The 20,848-nt window shown below is 52.4% G+C and overlaps 1 protein-coding gene across 3 annotated transcripts in view; it reads left to right on the plus strand.

Annotated features, from left to right (window-relative positions):
* SPIDR (scaffold protein involved in DNA repair) overlaps positions 1–8,087 on the plus strand; it is a 50,121-nt gene extending 42,034 nt beyond the window's left edge. For all 3 annotated transcript variants that reach the window (XM_032971044.2, XM_032971042.2, XM_032971045.2), the window contains exons 18-21: positions 4,086–4,179; positions 4,609–4,729; positions 5,732–5,788; positions 6,385–8,087. In XM_032971044.2, the coding sequence (XP_032826935.2) occupies positions 4,086–4,179; positions 4,609–4,729; positions 5,732–5,788; positions 6,385–6,510 (398 nt within the window). In that variant the 3' untranslated portion in view covers positions 6,511–8,087. The remainder of the gene's footprint in view (positions 1–4,085; positions 4,180–4,608; positions 4,730–5,731; positions 5,789–6,384) is intronic.
* The last annotated feature ends 12,761 nt before the right edge of the window (positions 8,088–20,848 follow it).

The raw sequence follows: 20,848 nt of genomic DNA on the forward strand, positions 1-20,848 counted from the left end.
TGGGTGGGTAGGATCGGGTGGTTAGGATCGGGTGGTATGACCGGGTGGGTAGGATTGGCTGGGTAGGATTGGCTGGGTATGATTGGGTGGGTAGGATCGGGTGGGTAGGATCGGGTGGGTAGGATTGGGTGGGTAGGATTGGGTGGGTAGGATTGGCTGGGTAGGATCGGGTGGGTAGAATCGGGTGGGTAGGATTGGCTGGGTAGGAATTGAGTGGGTAGGATTGGCTGGGTAGGATTGGCTGTTTAGGATCAGGTGGGCAGGATCGGGTGGGCAGGATCAGGTGGGCAGGATTGGGTGGCCACAATGTTATTAAGGCCACAGTGTTATTATAGACGAGCGTGTTGAGTTGCTGTTATTATTTGTGCTTGTGCACCACTGCCAACGCAGTGGTTGCATCACCAAATAACTGCGTACAGTTTGTTTTAAAAGCCGGCGTTTGTCATCGATGATAGTGGTGGAGTGGTCTTTGGGCCACGCTTTTGCACGCCACTGCCAATGAGGTCCTGGCTTTGAATCCAGCTTTCAACCGTCGGTGATTAAAAGAGGTTCTCAAGTGCAGTGAGTCGATGGTCTCAGCCCCATCCGGCACTTACACGTGCACAACAACAACAACAAAAACCTGATCACATGAAATTTGATTCTGCACTAAATTTGGCTGAATTTGTCAAAAAATAATGATAATGATCCGTTTTACAGGAATGAGGCGACATATTTGTGCCCGAACGGCGCCATGCGCCCAATCAAAAGATAAATTCACTTGACTACTGCGACCCTCTAACTGTGCGGAACAAAGGTCACTTGGAAAGATCTCAAAAGCAGCTCTGTGACATCCGCTTCTGTGGGTCGCACTGCGTTGTGCAGTCGTTGGTTACCGGGCTGCGACTATCAATTCGTTACACAGCTCATTCTTCGTGATTCCGTGTGTGTCTATATGTGAGTCCTAAACTTATACCCAGTCAGAAGTGCGTTGCACAGAGACCCACGGACTTGCACAGCGACACGTAGACTCGCACAGAGACACATAGACTAGAGACCCACGGACTTACACAGAGACACGTAGACTCACAGAGATGCATAGACTTGCATATGGACCCACAGACTTAAATAGAGACTAGTCTATGACTCTCTAGTCTATGGTTCTCTAAGTAGGTCTGTGGGTCTCTGTGTGAGTCTCCGTGTCTCTGTGCAAGTCCGTGGGGCTCAATGCAAGACATTGCTGACCGATTCCATCAAATCTCTACACTTGAGAACCCAGTTTTTAAACACTAGCATTTGTGCGGCTGAAAGCCGGATTTGAACCCAGCAATCTCAGCATTGCCGGCCGGCTCGTTTCTCTGACCCCTGTTCCACCCAGGTCACCCTTCCACATGCGTTGTTTTTACTTATCGCAGCGATACCACCACGTCGGATTTCACAGCTGTGCCGCGGCTGCACAGCTCTCTCCGATTGGCCATTTCGGGGGTCATGCCGCGCAACGTCCGGGCACGATGTCCAACGTTTCGTACCCCACGTTCTGGGAGCTTATTTGGAAACCGCATTTAGCGGATTAATTATCCCCCCCCTCCCCCTCCCACGATTATGTAGCATTGCCGTGGCTACTGCTGCTGTTGTGGCCGCTCCCTGGGTCCCGATTGGGTCAGCTCAAGGCTCCCTGGTGTAGTCTGGGCAATGTTGTTGTTACGGCAGCCAATCGGTGCCGAGAGCCGGTCCGATCGACATCGAGGTGCGGAAACGAGATGTGCTCGGTTCAGTTTGCTGAAAGAAGCTCCCGGCATGAGCGGCGGTGAAACGTCGGACATTCGCGCCGTACGTCCGGGGAGAAGCTGAGAAGCCACAGCGGCACCTAAATCTGTCCAGCACGACCCTCGTTTTCGTCGCGGTTGTGGGGTCGGTTGTTTGTGGGTGGGGTTGGGAATTGGGAGGTGAACTCGGCATCACAACGATGGGGGTGGGTGGCGGTGGCCGCGGCGCTGTGTGGGGTTGGAACATTTTATGCCAGTGATAGTTTACTGGACTTTGAACGTTTTGTTTGCAAAAAAAAAAACCTCCCAACTTTTTTTGGCAGTGGTCGAAGTATGAGTGAGTGGTGTTGTTGATTTCCCACCCCCCCACCCCTCCTCCTCTTTGTAAATATTATACGAGATCCGTGTCTGTGTTGCAGGCAATGGCCCATTGATTTCTTTATTCTTATTATGATCATTTTTATTGAAACCCATGGTTTTACAGTCGTGTTCATTGTGGTGTTTGTTCGGTGGCTGGGCGGACTGACGATGCCTCTATATATTTGGAGTTCGCATGTTCTCCCCGTGGTCGCGTTCATTTTTTCTCCGGGTCCTCTCGTGGTTTTCCTTCCACGTTTAGAAACGCGCGTCTAGATTATTCACATCATTTTGCTGCTATAAATTCCCACGTGATAAGCCAACTTCGTTGAGCTATCATTTGTGGCCAGGTTGCTTCTAAAAAAGAAGTTAATAGCTCAGTGGGCTTTACCTGGTAAGATAAAAATAGGTTTATTTTTTTATATATTTTAAAAAAGTTATTTGTTTACCTTTGCTATAATTTGTATTGTTTGTTGTTGTAACGTTCTGACCCCATGCCCCTATTGGACATCTGTGGAAAAAAAGAGCTTTGTAGCTCATCGGATTCCTCTGCAGTATAAATAAACATTCTGATTCTGTTCATAATGGCCGTGTCGAGAGACGGTGAACTGATACAACTTGGATCACCGGCTTTAACTTTTCTCTGATGACGCTGGGTACCCGAGTGTTGTGAGTTGATTGTTTCAGCCCAGTCACCGATCGCTATGGGAGAGGAATTGGATGAATACCATTGTAAATTTGTTTTTATTGGCAAATAGGAGCCTCTTGAAAAAAATATTATTATGGTTGTTTATCCAAGGAGATTATCACTAAGTCTGAAGACTCTTTTTATTCAAGAGAGTCTTGCCAATTGTTTGAAGGAGAAAGCTGGGCGATCTTGCTGCAACTGTTGCTGCTACTGCTTTGTGAAGTCATCTCCATTGAGTAATTTTCAGGTGAATTTTGGTTTCAGCATTCCTTGAGATGTTGAAACCAAAATTCCTTGGGCTGTTTTGGCCGATGCCAGTTACAGTCTGTGTGTGTGTCTGTGTGTGTGTGTCTGCAGTAGTATAGCAGTTAGCACGCTGTGCTACGAACCTGGCGACCGGGGTTCGATTCCCGCTCATGGCCAACACCGGTGACTATTATCTGAACCGGTTCTAGGCCTCTCCCCTAGGTTGACTCATCCTCAAATGAGTACCTGCGGCCGGGTGTGGTGTTGGCCACCCACCCCCTCATGTGCCGTGCCGGCCTTCATAGCTGCTCACTAACAGCAATTGTCCCAACAGTCTGTTACAGGCTATACATGGGATATTTGTCTGCGTGTGTTTAGCAGCAAGTTGACACAGTAAGGGGGGGGCAGAGGTGGTGCATCTGCCAGTCATCTCGGCCAGTCGACCCGTAGCAACTGGGTCTGTCCCCGTGACCTCCTGTCAGCGAGCCTTCGACCCTTCACATGGCCTGGTACAAGCGCCGTGGTGACGTCACCGCCGCTTAGTGGCCATTGTTGTTGTTGTTATGGGGGTGGTGGGAAGCGGAGAACCCGGGAGAAACCCATGCAGGACACGGGAAGAAGAATATACAAACTCCACACAACCACTGCTCGTCAGAGTGAGAATTCCATCTACGTGTGTACGCGCGCCTTGCGCAGAGAGGTGCGCTACGAACCCGGCTAGCCGAGTTCGATTCCCGCTCACGGCCAATAGCAGTGGCGAATAGTCGACCCAGTTCCGTGCCCCCCCTAGGTCTGCACGGCCTTAAACAAGCACCTATTGCGGTCTGTAAAAAAACCCATCCTGAATGGGTAGTGTGAGGGGCTCTGGCATTGGAGGTGGGGGGAATGGTGGTGGACGGGGTGGGGGGGAGAGACAAAGGTGGCTGGGCATGGGGTTGGCCACCCCACTCCCGAATAGGTGCGCTGTGCCGACCTTAACAGGCGCTACTCAATAACAGCACTTGCCGTGGGGGGGGTGGGGGGGGGAATATTTGTGGTTTTTTGCACAGGGGTGATAATTGGTGTGGACGAGGAGAACGCCTTCTCCTGGCTGACGTGCGATCGGTGCGGAAGCAGGCAGCTGGAGAAGACGCGCAACTTCAGGTGAGCTCCCGCCTCTGTGGCGTCCATCCGACCGACCGTCCGTCCGTCCATCTTTTACCCACGGCTCGTCATGCCCAGGCCCACGAATGCGTGGCACAGGGTGGCAGCGCAAAGCGGCGGTGACACCCTGTGCCTCGCGGCAACAAGGGGGGGGCGGTCTGAGTTCGATTCCCAACTCATGAAGACGTTTTTCCGCATGTGCATTTGCTTGGTACGTTCTCCGTCCGTTGCCTCCGGGTTCTCTTTGGCGCGGTGTGCAGTCAACATCGCCGCCGGGGATGCTAAGGCGGTCGGGCGTGGTTCTGGCCACCCACCCCCCTCGTGTGCCGTGCCGGCCTTCACAGGCGCTACTCGCTAGCAGCGCTTGACCCCGGCAGCCTATTAAAAGCTACACGGGGGTGTGGGGGGGGGGATCTTTGTGTGTGCCAGCGGGGAGGTGCTGCAGTGCGTGCCTTGCGACGCCATCGTGCTGAACCCCGCTCAGAGGACGAACCTCTCCGTCGTCCTCTCCTGCGGCTCGCTCGGCCCCAACCGCTGCGCCAATCTCAAGGTCAGTGCATCGTCATCATCTCCACCTGCCCATGCTCAATCCACCGCTGGATGATGGCCTTCTTCCCCCACGGCCGCCACGAATCCACCGCGGTCCAATGCTGCCACTGTGGCATCCGTCTCCCCCATCGCCCGTGCTTGATCACGTTTACAAACGTGCGTCTAGATTTATTATTATTTTGCTCTTCATTGGTTCTTTCGGTAAAGTCACGTAGAATGAGAAGCAAAATAATATTATAATATTATAATAATTTTATTCTCATTCTACGTGACTTTACCGAAAGAACCAAAGAAGATGAATCCTTGCAGTCACGAAAGCTTTAAATCGAAATATTATTTTGCTGCTGTAAAGTTCCCCGTGACGATGGGCGACTTCGCTGAGCTATCATCTTTGGTCAGGTTCGCGTCTGAAAAAGAAGCGAAATGGCTCAGTGGGTTTTACCTGGTAAGATAAAAATATTTTTTTTATATTTTTTTAAGTGATTTGTTTACCTTTCCTATACTTTTCACTCCTATCGTGTTTTCGTACTGTTTGTTGTTCTAACGTTCTGACCTCGTGCCCCTACTGGACGTCTGTGGAAAAAAGAGCTTCATAGCTCATCGGATTCCCCCAGTATAAAATAAACATTCCGATGCATCTGCTGGTGTGGCCATCTACATTTTCAGAATCAGAAAAGTCGCCCGCAAATTACTAAATCGGAATGACGAATCGCAACATCGCCCCCCCCCACCCCCACCCCCCGTTCGCAGGCCGGTGCTGCTGCCACCATCACCCCTTGTGCTGCATAGGGCCAGCTGACATGCAGAGAGAGTCGGAGTCCCCTAGGCTACTTTTTTTTTCTTCATAAAACCACAGCCGGGCACCGGAATGATTGATGTTAGATATTGCCGCCGGGCGGGGGAGGAGGGGGGGGGAGCATAGAAGTTTCCCTTTGAACTGAAAACTCCTTAATTTTTTCCTCTTGCGCCTGTACGCGTGCCGATGTCGATGTCTCTCCTACAGCTACTGGAGCCGACCATCTCCAAGCTGCTGCCTGCACGGTTATCCCTCTTCGAGGAGGTATCCATTGGGGACGGGGGTTGGCGGGGGGGGGGGGGGGGGTTAGGGGTTTAATCGTCGTTCAAAGCGTTACTGTGGGCGGTGAAGGAATTCACTTCTCCCGGGCTGTCTCGTCATCCGTTCGCGGGCGGTTGCGGTGGGTCGGATCGCGGGTTGGCGTTCCACCAGCCGGTGCATCATCTCATCTTGTCTCGATGTCTATAGCGCCTTATTCAGGGGCGCTTTGCAAGCAATGGTATCGTCGTCCAGAGTCGTCGAATGCTCGTCGTTCAGCGATTTAATAATCCCCCATCGTCATCGAAGTCATTTTTTTTAAATGATTGTCTGTTTATTTCATCGTCATCATCAACACTCAACTGCATTAATCGCTGTCATTCATGCATCGGAGTCATCGTCGTCGTAATGCATTGGAAATAATCCAAATCTCTCCCATCATCCATTGAAATGAACACCATAATCTATTTTAGTCATGATCATCATCCTCGTCAAACCGATAGATTTTCCCATCATCGCCAAGATCAGCCGACACACAATCTCTCCACGGACTCGCGTTGAGCCCATGCTTCGCCCGCTCTGCGGCCATGCCGTCCTCGCAGGGCTACGACCCCGAGACCCTGCTGGGCTCCTCGCTCGGGCCCCTGCCTTGCCTCGTCCACACCGCGCCCGCCTGGCTCGCCGGGCCCTGCGAGCTGTCAGAGGTGGCGCTGTTCGGCGCCGTTTGACAATCCGCCCTTCCCCTCCGTCTCCACCAAACCGCTGCTGCCTTCCAGTGCCCCCCCCCCCCCGCTACCTTCCACTGCCTTCCGCTGCCTTCATAGAGTTGCATAGAGATTCGTAGCATTACATAGAGATCCGTAGAGTTGCATAGTTGCATAGAGATCCATAGAGTTACGTAAAGATCCGTAGAGCTATCATATAGAGACCCATCGAGTTACATAGAGACTCGCAGGCCACAGCCCAAGACTGTAGGCAGTGGCGTCTGCTCTAGGGCATTATGGGTGGTGGAGAGAACGTGTAAACTATCTAGAGCGCAAGTCAATTATTTACATAAAACCCATGCCTGAACTCACTACAAACAGGATAAACAACAACAACAACCACCACCACCACAACAACAACGAGCCCCCAGGGGCAGCCTGGGCAGCAGCAACGAACCCCCAGGGGCAGCCTGGGCAGCAGCACGGTGCCTGCCGTCCAGAACTTTTAGGTGGCGAGGATTGGTGGATCGCGTGCAGATCTGTGCGACTTCGAAAGACCCCCCCCCCCCCCCATGCCGGGCCGCTGCGAGGTGCCAGGGGGTGGCACCGCGCAGCGGCAAGTGGGTCTGGGGGTCTGCGAGCCGGAGCGGCGAGCGCTGGCCGGGGAAGCGCCGAGCACCGAGTGCCGGTGGGGATTTTCCTCGCGCGTGAAGCGCCACGCTCGTTCTTCAAAAGAGGAGTCTGTGCCAAACGTTCGGCAAAGCTGTAGCGGGACCCTCCTCCTGAGTGTTGGAGAATCGTCGCGTTTCGGGGGGGGGGAAAAAAAAATACTTGGTGACTGTTTAAAAAAAAATATATATATACAGACGTAGGCTCTCACGACCTATGTTACAATTTAGTAATTAGTTTACTGTTGAGTTGGGATCGTCGTGCAGGTTATAATGTCAGATGGGTGTAACGAGAAGACTCCACACATCCAGCGACAGAGGCAATCAAATCGAGTTGTCACGATGCGAGCAAACGAGATACCAGAGGGTGAGGGCTGGGTGTTGATGATGTTGGAAGAGGAGGAGGAGGAGGGAGGAGGAGGGCTGGGTGGGTGGTGGTGATGATGTTGGATGGAGGAGGCGCGGAGGGCTCTCTGGCACATACCTACTACCCAAAGCGCCATCAACACGTGGTTTAACGTGCAAAAAAAGCAATTCTTGTACAGGTTAACAAAATTATTAAAACCATGTCTGTGGCTGTGAGTTGCTGATATCAACAAATTGACGTTATGACCTACGCGACGATCCGTTTCCAAAAGACACTAATTATGAATCGCACGAGACCTACGTGATGGATATTACCCTTGTTACTTGTTGTTCAACGTGTGCGGGTTGTGTTGGTCGCGTTCACCGTTGTGACACACACACACACCGGTGAACGCACGTAAGGTTCCACTAACACTTTAGCGTAAGTTCACGCCCGTTTTGCTGTAGATTCCACTTTGTGCTGTAAACACAATCGAGTGATTTTTTTTTTTAAAGACACCGCCTTGTCGCTCGCGCCTGTGATGTTAAAGTCGCGTTTGTTAAAAAAATAAAAAATCGCTTCCCGCACCGCTCGCTCCGCGATTCGATGCGCTCTGGCCCTTCATGGTTCCGTTCAGTAGGACAGCTCCCTGGAGCGCCTTGCCCATTTCAGAACATCACCCGCTGGTAAGACGCGAATGCGTCCGATATTCAGAATTTTCCCGGCCCACCCGAGCTTTGTGTGGCGCGGATTGCATAGGGAGTGGCTGGGAGAGTGGCTGGGAAAGTGGCTGAGAGAGTGGCTGGGAAAGTGGCTGCAAATTCACGCTGATGTCCGCCGCCTGCCTGTTTGTTATCGCTCGGGGGAGGGGGGGGGGAGGAAGGATGAATTTGCACTGACGAACACAGATGAAATATGACGCACCTTGATCAACTAACCAATCCATTTTAATACGACGCAGGCTTTCGCGAGCAATATCCATAATATAGGTTTTTTTTGGGTTAGATCGCGTAAATATATAAATGTGTCATTAAACCCGCCCACCACCCGACACAGCCAATTAGTAAGATTTGTCGAGTAAACAGAACGTGGCCAATTCGTTGCTAGTACAACACACCGGTGTGTTGGAGAGCAAAGCCACAACATTTACAATCTGAGTACGACGTTTCGCCAGTAATTCATATTCTTAGTTTTTTCGGTAAAGTCACGTTGAAGAGAAACAACAAAATAATAAAATATATATAAAACAATAAAAAATTCTCACGACGTTTCGACCATAACTCAAACGGTCATCTTCAGGTTGAAACGTCGTGAGAATTTTTTATTGTTTTATATATATTTTATTATTTTGTTGTTTCTCTTCAACGTGACTTTACCGAAAAAACTAAGAATATGAATTACTGCAGTCACGAAAGCTTCAAATCAAAGTTTCGCCAGTAATTAAAACCAGCTTCATCAGGCGATAGCCAGATTTGTGGAGAAATCCTGTTTCGTAGATTTGATTACGTCACATGTGAGCCCTTCACGTGTGAAGGGGGGGGGGGGATAAATTACTGCATATAAATTACAATGGGTATCCATTGCTGGTTGGGTTATTGTAAATGTTGTGCTTTTGCTCTCCAACACACCGGTGTGCTGAACTAGTAACGAATTTGCTTGTTCTGTTTACGTGACAAAGCTTACTAATTAGCTGTGTCGGGTGGTGGAAGGTTTAACGACACACGATCTGACCCCAAAAAAAACCTATATAATGGATAACTAATACGTGACCACCAACATTTTCCAACGCAACGCGCCTGCAACGTCAGACCTTAAGCTGAGCAGAGTTGAGCTTGGAGAGTTTTTTTGGATGGGGCGCCCGCAGGTTGCTGGTTGCAGCGTTGTGAGCAGAGGGCAAGTGTAGCGACAGTCAATCGTTGTACTGCACTGTGCTCCTCAATCTATGGTCTCCTCCACCAGCTTTAAAAAAAAAATCTCTCCAGATAACTGGACACAGATGACTGAACATCTGTGAAAAAGAGATTAATAGCTTATCGGATCGCTAGTATAAATAAACATTCTGATTGAGAACTGCCACTGACCGGCGTGGAGGGGCATGGTCAAATCACCTGGTCGTCTGATTTATGGGATCGGAGAACAGTAATAATAACAATGATTTACGTTTGTAAAATGGCGCATTTGATCTGGAGTTCCCAATGCGCCACCGTTTGTGTATGATTGACTTATTTCGCACCGTACACAGCCAACCGTGATGAACAGAGGTGCGGGGGAAGGACAACACAGCGTGTTTGGGAAGCAGGAAACAGAACCTGCAGAGTAAACGACCCACCCACTCACCCACCCACTCACCCGTCCACTCACCCACTCACTCACCCACTCACTCACCCACCCACTCACCCACCCACTCACCCATCCACTCACCCATCCACTCACCCACCCACTCACCCACTCACTCACCCACCCACCCACTCAGTCACCCATCCACTCACCCACGCACTCACCCACTCACTCACCCACTCACTCACCCTCCCACTCACCCACTCACCCATTCACCCACTCACCCACCCACTCACTCACCCACTCACTCACCCTCCCACTCACCCACTCACCCACTCACTCACCCACTCACCCACCCACTCACCCACTCACTCACCCACTCACCCTCCCACTCACCCACTCACCCACTCATCCACCCACTCACCCACTCACCCACCCACTCACCCACTCACCCACCCACCCACTCACCCACTCACCCACCCACCCACCCACTCACCCACTCACCCACCCACTCACCCACTCACTCACCCACCCACTCACCCTCCCACTCACCCACTCACCCACCCACTCACCCATTCACCCACCCACTCACCCACTCACCCACCCACTCACCCACCCACTCAGTTACCCACTCACCCACGCACTCACCCACTCACCCACTCACCCACTCACTCACCCACCCACTCACCCACCCACTCACCCACTCACCCACTCACCCACTCACTAACCCACTCACTAACCCACTCACCCACCCACTCACCCACCCACTCACTAACCCACTCACCCATCCACCTACTCACCCACTCACTCACCCACTCACTCACCCACTCACTAACCCACTCACTCACCCACCCACTCACTAACCCACTCACCCATCCACCTACTCACCCACTCAGAACCGGAGTAAACGGCCCACCCACTCACTCACGCACTCACCCACTCACCCACTCACTCACCCACTCACTAACCCACCCACTCACACACTCACCCACTCACTAACCCACTCATCCACTCACTAACCCACTCACACACCCACTCAGTCACCCACTCACCCACTCAGTCACCCACTCACCAACTCACTCACCCACTCACCCACTCACTAACCCATTCACCCACCCACCTACTCACCCACTCAGAACCGGGGTAAACGGCCAGAACTCTAGGGGGTAAGAGGCAATTTTAAAGAGGTGACTTTTCAAGACAAAGACTTAAATATCTCTAACGACTCTGATCGTCTTATTAGCAAAGGGGCAGTGAGCGTTGTTACAACGTTTGGGAGCGGCACTGGGAAAAAAAAATCGCAATCACCCCCTGCCTCTAGAGAGCAGAAAGCCCCTCGACCTGGGGAGTACTCAGAAGAAGGCGACAGGAAGGTGGGTGGCCAGCAACACGCCCGGCCGCCGTTGTATTCCTAGTGGCGATGTTTACACACCGCACCCAGGTGCTCAATTGAGGCTGAGTCGACCCAGGGGAGGCCCGGGACCGGTTCAGATAATCGTCACTGGTTGCCAGCTTAGTAATGCAGCGCGCTAACCCACCACTACCGCTCCACGAATACACACACGCACAAGACAAATATATCCCATATAGTCTTAACAGACTTGGGGCAAGTGCTGTTAGCGAGTAGCAACCTATGCAGGACGTGCGCACGGCGATGTTTTACACACTGCACCCAGGTACTCAGTTGAGGCTGAGTCGACCTAGGGCAGGCACACACACGCACAAGGCCGGCCATGCAGACGTAAGCAATGTGGCCGTCGGTGCAGCTTGCCGTGTTCCACTTTTCTTGGGGGGGGGGGAGGGCTGGAAGAGTTTTGCAGACGCCGACTGAAAAAGTGGAGGGCAAAAAAAGCAGAAGTTTGTGTTTACAAACTCGCGTGCCACAGCCAAATGCCAAACCCTGCCCTCCTCCCACCACCACCAGCAGCACCACCAGCAGCACCACCACCAGCACCAGCACCACCACCACCATCACCACCAGCACCACCACCAGCACCACCAGCAGCACCACCAGCACCACCACCAGCACCACCACCACCAGCACCACCACCAGCAGCACCACCACCAGCACCACCACCACCAGCACCACCAGCAGCACCACCAGCACCACCACCAGCACCACCAGCACCACCACCCATTACTCCCCCACCACTCCCCCAACAGTTTCAGAATCAACCCTGCCCCCACCCCACCCTCCCACCTCACCTCCCCACCCTTTTTGCAATGGCCGACCCCGTCACATGGTAAACCGGACTCCCATGGTAAACCGGACTCCCATGGTAAACCGGACTCCCATGGTAAACCAGACTTCCATGGTCAGGGGTAGGCAACCAAAGTAACAAGAAGAGCCACGTTGATTATTTTTTTGAATTTCAAGAGCCGCGCTGTGCTCCTTAAAGAGGCACCGCGCGCGTGGCTCTGGAGACCCGCAGGTTGCCAACCCCCCGGCCTTAGCGGGTGGCGCACTCGATCATCGTTCACGCTTCGAATCCAGGTGGCCAAAGTTACGAGTTGGGGGTTGTTGTGGGGGGGGGGGGGGGGGGGGAGGCCCCCTTGACAGCCACCTCGAGATATGTTTTTTAAAACAAACGGTGTAAAAGAACGAAGCACTTATTTTTGCGCATACGCAGCTCTCCCCTACAGCGTTAAGTGTCCGAGACCGTGTGAGCGTAACGACGATGCGATTTAGGCAAAAGAGGAGCCGCGATTCGTCACAGCCGAGGTGCGAGCGTGTGTGAGACGGATCAAATATTGGGGCTCCTACTTGACCGATTGGTGCAACCCCCTGAGCTGAAAATGTCGTTACTGAGCCAGTGGGTTGCAGTGCTGTGCCCCAGTGCGTCCATGCAAGCACACAGCGCTGACACGAGTGGGCAGGGTGCCAGCGAGACACACACAGACAGATAACTTCGGTAGACAGAGGCAGGCGGGTCGACGGGCATTGCAGACTGGCACAGAGAGAGAGAGAGAGAGGCACAGAGACAGACGGTCAACAACGACACAAAGTCAGAGATGTCCTCAATTGAGCAGCACGAACATTCATGTGGTGGTGGGGGGGTGAGTCTATAACAGTGGTTATTCACCTGGGGTGCACGCTGCACCCGCTGGGGGTGCGAGACCTGGCCAGATCTTTTTTCGAAGGTAACTCATCGAAAACACAACTTAAGCGCGGGCACGTGAAGTAAACACTGCTTTGCTTAATCAAACCTACGTATTTATTAACAAACAGTTTTTTTTTTTAAACCAATTGCGAACCAAAAGGGGTGCAAGGCTGCAGTCAAGGTTAAGAACCACTGGGCCATAACGAGGACAACCACCTCGAGTCAACACGGTGACGACGGCGACGATGATGACATTATGAGACTCTACGAGCGGACCTCGGCGGTCAGGTGGCACGTGCGCAACAACAGGTGGCACGTGCGCAACAACAGGTGGCACGTGCGCAACAACAGGTGGCACGTGCGCAACAACGGGTGGCACGTGCGCAACAACAGGTGGCACGCGCGCAACAACAGGTGGCACGTGCGCAACTACAGGTGGCACGTGCGCAACAACAGGTGGCACGTGCGCAACAACAGGTGGCACGTGCGCAACAACAGGTGGCACGTGCGCAACAACAGGTGGCACGTGCGCAACAACAGGTGGCACGTGCGGCAGAATGAAGGAAGCAGTTGGCGTGATGCGTTGGCACCAACGAGGCCGGTCGGGTCCAGCGGACGACTTCATAAACCCGATTCGCAAGAAGAAGAAGAATCGCGATCTTCTCCGTCTCAACGCGACTAACGTGCACAATAAGCAGAAAAATACATTCCGCTAACATTCGTTAAAAGCTGGTTCCACATTTGCGGCTCGTTGATTTATTTTATTCGTGACGCGAATGATCCCCACTCTCAGCCACCTACCTGATTCAACCATCCACCCACCAAACCCACCCACCACTTCCCATCCACCCACTCAACCCAAACCCACCCAATCCAACCCAACCACCCACCCAACCCAACCACCCACCCAACCCAACCACCCATCCCACCGCACTCATCCACCCATGCCACCGCACCGATCCGCCACCCTTATCAAAGGTCATTGATTGTGGTGGCGGGGCGCATGGCAATTTAGAGCATGCGTTGCGATAACAAACGCACGCAACATTCGATGCTTTATTTCTATAATGCCGCTGGCGTTCCGTATTGCGCACAGTGAGCGGAATGCGTTTTACTGGCGAGTTTTGCTATGAAAAGGTTTCGGTGATGAGGTTGCTGTGATGAGGTTGCTGTGATGAGGTTGTGGTGATGAGGCTGCTGTGATGAGGTTGCTGTGATGAGGTTGCTGTTATGAGGTTGTGGTGATGAGGTTGTGGTGATGAGGTTGCAACGATGACATTGCGGTGATGAGGTTGCGGTGATGAGGTTGTGGTGATGAGGTTGCTGTGATGAGGTTGCGGTGATGAGGTTGTGGTGATGAGGTTGTGGTGATGAGGTTGCTGTGATGAGGTTGCAACGATGACATTGCGGTGATGAAGTTGCTGTGATGAGGTTGTGGTGATGAGGTTGTGGTGATGAGGTTGCTGTGATAAGGTTGCGGTGATGAGGTTGCGATGATGAGGTTGCGGTGATGAGGTTGCGGTGATGAGGTTGCTGTGATGAGGTTGCAGTGATGAGGTTGCGGTGATGAGGTTGCGGTGATGAGGTTGCTGTGATGAGGTTGTGGTGATGAGGTTGTGGTGATGAGGTTGCTGTGATGAGGTTGCTGTGATGAGGTTGCGGTGATGAGGTTGCGGTGATGAGGTTGCGGTGATGAGGTTGCTGTGATGAGGTTGCGGTGATGAGGTTGTGGTGATGAGGTTGCTGTGATGAGGTTGTGGTGATGAGGCTGCTGTGATGAAGTTGTGGTGATGAGGTTGCTGTGATGAGGTTGCGGTGATGAGGTTGCAACGATGACATTGCGGTGATGAGGTTGCTGTGATGAGGTTGTGGTGATGAGGCTGCTGTGATGAGGTTGCTGTGATGAGGTTGTGGTGTTGAGGTTGCTGTGATGAGGTTGTGGTGATGAGGTTGTGGTGATGAGGTTGCTGTGATGAGGTTGCTGTGATGAGGTTGTGGTGATGAGGTTGCTGTGATGAGGTTGCTGTGATGCGGTTGTGGTGATGAGGTTGTGGTGATGAGGCTGCTGTGATGAGGTTGTGGTGATGAGTTTGTGGTGATGAGGTTGCTGTGATGAGGTTGCTGTGATGAGGTTGTGGTGATGAGGTTGCGGTGATGAGGTTGTGGTGATGAGGTTGCTGTGATGAGGTTGTGGTGATGAGGTTGCTGTGATGAGGTTGCTGTGATGAGGTTGTGGTGATGAGGTTGCTGTGATGAGGTTGTGGTGATGAGGTTGTGGTGATGAGGTTGCTGTGATGAGGTTGCTGTGAGTGTAGTTTTTCATCACACGTCCGCAGCTCTGCTTTCGTGCTCACGCTAACCAATATTTCTTTTTTTTTTTACAAATTCCTGCTCGTTCACCACAATTGCCCACTCAGACAATGTGTCCGCACACGTTGCAACTTCACGGTTTGAGTCCTTGCTTGTGGCCAAGAGCCGCAGTTCAACCGACACAAGAAAAAAAAAACCCCACATCGCATTTAAATAAATATAATTATATTTTGATTTAAAGCTTTGACTGCAGGGATTCATATTCTTGGTTCGTTCTGTAAAGTTACATAGAAGGGAAACAATGAATAAATTGTTTAATATTTTTATTCTTTTATTGTTTCTCTTCTACGTGACTTTACCGAAAGAACCAAGAATATAAATATAATTATGTTTAGAATAAAATCCTGAAGCGAAAACTCCAATGCTCTAGAGCAGTGGTTATCCTTAACCTGGGGTGCACGCTGCACTCCACTGGGGGTGCGAGACATGTCCAGATATTGTTTAGAAGGTAACTAACACATCAAAAACACAACTTAAGCACGGGCACGTAAGTAACAACTTACTATGTCTCATCAAACCCTGCGTATTGATTGACATTGCAGTCAAGGTTAAGAACCACTGGGCTATAACGAGGACGACCACCTCGATGACCACGGTGACGATGATGACATAATGAGACTCTACGAGCGGATCTCGGTGGTCAGATGCCACGTGCGCAACAACGGGTGGCACGTGCGCAACAACGGGTGGCACGTGCGCAACAACGGGTGGCACGTGCGCAACAACGGGTGGCACGTGCGCAACAACGGGTGGCACGTGCGCAACAACGGGTGGCACGTGCGCAACAACAGGTGGCACGTGCGCAACAACAGGTGGCACGTGCGCAACAACAGGTGGCACGTGCGCAATAACAGGTGGCACGTGCGCAACAACAGGTGGCACGTGCGCAACAACAGGTGGCACGTGCGCAACAACAGGTGGCACGTGCGCAACAACAGGTGGCACGTGCGCAACAACAGGTGGCACGTACGCAACAACAGGTGGCACGTCAGCGGCTCTGAAGCGTATCAAATCGATCGATTAACAATTCGCCCCTTTCAGGCAGTTGGAACAATTGTCTGGATTGTGGCATGCCCGTCGATTGAAGGGTCGATCACGTTGCTGTTGTTGTTGTTTGGCACTCGGCAACTCGCTGCCCGTGGCCACGCAACCACGCGCGAGTAGGAAGGGGAGGGGAGTGAAGGATGTACTAAGTGAGTGGTCCGTGGGGATAAAAGATCACGTGAATGGGGAAGGCACGAGCGACGAGAGAAATATGAGAAACGAGAGGGAGGATAGTGAAGGAATGGCAGAAATGAAACGGGAGAGAAAGCGGGATCAGGAGAGATAAGGAGAGGGAGGAGGTGATCGAATTGGGAGCCTTGACGCTGCTGCATAGAGGAGGAGGAGCGGCGGCGTCTGTTCTCACAGGGGGCGGGGCGAGGGGACGCAGGGGCGGAGCCAGGGAGGTGTGACAGGGGTGACATTCTGCTGTATAAGTGTACGACACTCGGTCTGGCGGACTCCGTGCAACTGCGTTGTCAGAGTGTGTCGCCAACCGATGGCGTCTAGTTCAACAGCCTGACTCTCTAAACATTCTTGAAATTAACATTTGTTGAATGTCACCCCGGCCTGAAATCCTGGCTCCGCCCCTGAGGGGAGGGGTTTCAGAGTGGGGGGAGGGGGGCAAACAACAGTCACGTGGTTTGCGGGGGGCTTGAGCTGGTTGAATAATAATTCCATTTGTAGAGAGATAGAGATGCGTAGATAAAAGGGGAGGGATTCCGAGTGGGGGTGTCCGTGCACACGAGAGTCACGTGGTTTAGGGGAGACTTGAGCTGGTTTAAGAGAGATAGGGATATATAGACGATTCGATCAAATGAGTATGACTTGTGGTACTCAGATCAACAGTGGTCGACGATTAAGTTGTGTCATATATGATGTAACATTTTTTTTTTAAACTGGTACCTTCCACCACCCAGCGACAGAATAAATCAAATCGAATTGTCACGTGGCGGGCAAACGTGATACCGGGATGATTTGGTTTGTCAACAAAACAAGAGGAGGAAGAAGAGGAGGGCTGAGTGGTGATGATATTGGATGGAGGAGGAGCGCTGGGTGGTGATGATGTTGGATGGAGGATGGCTGGGTGGTGATGATGTTGAATGGAGGAGCGCTGGGTGGTGATGATGTTGGATGGAGGAGGATGGCTGGGTGGTGATGATGTTGGATGGAGGAGGAGGGCCGGGTGGTGATGATGTTGGATGGAGGAGGATGGGTGGTGATGATGTTGGATGGAGGAGGATGGCTGAGTGGTGATGATATTGCATGGAGGAGGATGGCTGGGTGGTGATGATGTTGGATGGAGGATGGCTGGGTGGTGATGATGTTGGATGGAGGAGGATGGCTGAGTAGTGATGATGTTGGATGGGGGAGGAGGAATGTTGAAAAGCAAGCAGCATTTTAACAATTTGGTTGTCCGATGGATAGACTCATCCCTGCCATAGCAACGTGTAATTCCCACTACTAGTTTAGAGAGCTGTAAAGAGGAGACGATTCCTGCCGGATTACTCATCGGAGCCGGATTTCAAACGTCATTGCAATGAATCATAAGTAATCGATTCTCATCCTCTGTGTCGCGCAATGGGGCCTCAGAGTGGCATTGAGACGCACAGTAAACAAAGACAAACATCCCCCGTATAGCCTTAACATACCGTTAGGGCAAGTGATGTTAGCGAGCACCTATGAGGGCCTGCTATGCAGGAAGGACGTGGGTTTGATCCCGGACCATGAAGGCGCCTGTATATTTGGAGTTTGAATTTTCTGCCCCCAGTTGTGCACGAGTGCGAGTGTGCGAGTGAGTCTGTGTGTGTGTGAGAGAGAGAGGAACACGTGGGTTAGAGAACGCACCGCAAGGTTAGAGGCACATCGGACTGACCACTGTTCAGAAACGCATCACGGCTAGAAGGGACGATAATGATGATGGTAATGATGATGGTGATGATGGCGATGGTGGTAGCGATGATGGTAACGATGATGGTGATGATGGTAACGATGATGGTGATGATGGTGATGATAATAATGATGATGATTATGGTGGCAATGCTAATGCTAATGATGAAGGCGATGATGATGGTAATGTTGATGGTAATGTTGTTGGTGATGATCGTAATGTTGATGATGATGGCAACGATGATGGCAGTGATAATGATGATGGCATTGATGATGGCGATGATGATGGTAATGTTGATGGTGATGGCAATGATGATGATGATGGCCGTTAGTCAAGATTAAGGAAGGGGGGGGGGGGGTAGCAGCCACAGGGCAGGGAACCACCTCTATCGGAGAGATGCTAGTGATAAAATCAGCGAAGCAACTAGACAGATGGATTGTTGCATCGTAGGGCCGCGAGAAACAACAGCAGCAGCAGCAGTGGTTTAATGAAGCGGGCATTCATCCAGCAGTGGATATCTCACGGCTGGATGATTATGATGCCCATGCTGAAATCGCAATCGGCAAAAGTATTAACATTGCGACCGTTAAATAATACAACACGTGCTAAATCGTTAAATAATGCAACACGTGCTACATTATCGCAACAAAGAAAAGCCAAGACGGTTACGTAACACGTGTTCAATGCTGGGTATTCCTCACAAGCGCTCGACTCTTGTTTACGATCCCCGTGAGCAATGTTCACAGGCCATAAACGTTCAATCATTTATTAGCGCGCAACCCTGAACCTGATTCCATACATCACGCATCAATGTCGTCGTGTGTCCAAATTGTACCCCGACAGGCCCCGGGTGGGAGACGTGGGAGACCGGGCTGGGAGACGTGGGAGACGTGGGAGACGTGGGAGACCGGGTTGGGAGACGTGGGAGACGTGGGAGACGTGGGAGACGTGGGAGACCGGGTTGGGAGACGTGGGAGACGTGGGAGACGTGGGAGACGTGGGAGACCGTTATGGGAGACGTGGGAGACGTGGGAGACGTGGGAGACCAGGCTGGGAGACGTGGGAGACGTGGGAGATGTGGGAGACCGGGCTGGGAGACGTGGGAGACGTGGGAGACGTGGGAGACCAGGCTGGGAGACGTGGGAGACGTGGGAGACGTGGGAGACGTGGGAGACCGTTATGGGAGACGTGGGAGACGTGGGAGACGTGGGAGACCAGGCTGGGAGACGTGGGAGACGTGGGAGATGTGGGAGACCGGGCTGGGAGACGTGGGAGACGTGGGAGACCGGGTTGGGAGACGTGGGAGACGTGGGAGACGTGGGAGACGTGGGAGACCGGGCTGGGAGACGTGGGAGACGTGGGAGACAAGGCTGGGAGACTTGGGAGACGTGGGAGACCGGGCTGGGAGACGTGGGAGACGTGGGAGACCGGGTTGGGAGACGTGGGGGACGTGGGAGACCAGGCTGGGAGACGTGGGAGACGTGGAAGACGTGGGAGACCGGACTGGGAGACGTGGGAGACTGGACTGGGAGACGTGGGAGACGTGGGAGATGTGGGAGACCGGACTGGGAGACGTGGGAGACAAGGCTGGGAGACTTGGGAGATAATGCGTTTTGTCCTTAAACTAGCAAACTATGGTTTTTACGCAATATATATCTGTATCAGCTAAAGCCTCCCGTAAACCACGTGACTCTGTGTGCCCCCCCCCCCCCAACTCTGAATCCCCGCCCTCTCCCCGCCCACTGTGAGAACAGACGCCGCTCCTCTGTGCAGCTCTCTCTCTCTTCCCTCCTTCCTTATCAACATCATCACCACGCTCTCATCATCATCATCTTCACCCTCTCTCATCATCATCATCACCCTCTCTCATCATCATCATCACCACGCTCCCATCATCATCACAACCCTCTCATCATCATCATCACCGCCCTTTCATTATCCTCATTATCATCACCATCCTCTCATCATCACCACCCTCATCATTACCCCCGACATCTTTGCCTGGTTATTCCTTCTCTCCCACCTCCTCCCTCCTCCCTCCCCCTCCTCCCTCCCCCTCCTCCTCCACGTCCTCCTCATCTCGAGCCGTGCCCTCCTCCTCTTTGTCCGTTCTCGGAATCCCTCTCTGCCCGTGCGTTACATCCTCGACTATCTGTGAAAAAGAGCTTCATAGCTCATCGGATTCCGTTCCGGTGTTGCCGCCACGGTCGTGGTAGTGTAGCGGCTAGCGCGCTGCGCTGAGAACCCGGGGGTTTCCTGAGTGCGATTTCCGCTCATGGCCAAAATCAGTGACGATTATTTAAACCGCGTCCTGGGCCTCCCTTAGGTCGACTCAGCTGCAAATGAGTACCCGGTGCGATGTGCAAACATCGCCACTGGGGAGACAAAGGCGGCCGGGCGTGGTGCTGGTCACCTACCCCTCATGCGCCGTGCCGGTGTGCACGGTGTCGATCGCATTCAATCCACTGCTGGACGAAGGCCTACCCCATGCCATGAGGCGCCACGGTGGCTAGGAGATGTTAACTACCTCGCTCGATATACAGGAGGTCGTGGGTTCGATCCCGACTCTGGCGCCTGCTGTATAATTCGAGTTTGAGTGTCTCTCTCTCTCATTATCATCACGGTGGCTCGGAGATGTTAGCTACCTCGCTTGGTATACAGGAGGTCG

This window comes from Petromyzon marinus, chromosome 45 (assembly GCF_048934315.1).
Source record: "Petromyzon marinus isolate PM22_M1 ecotype Great Lakes invasive population chromosome 45, UKy_Petmar_22M1.pri1.0, whole genome shotgun sequence".
NCBI classification, from domain to species: Eukaryota; Metazoa; Chordata; class Hyperoartia; order Petromyzontiformes; family Petromyzontidae; genus Petromyzon; species Petromyzon marinus.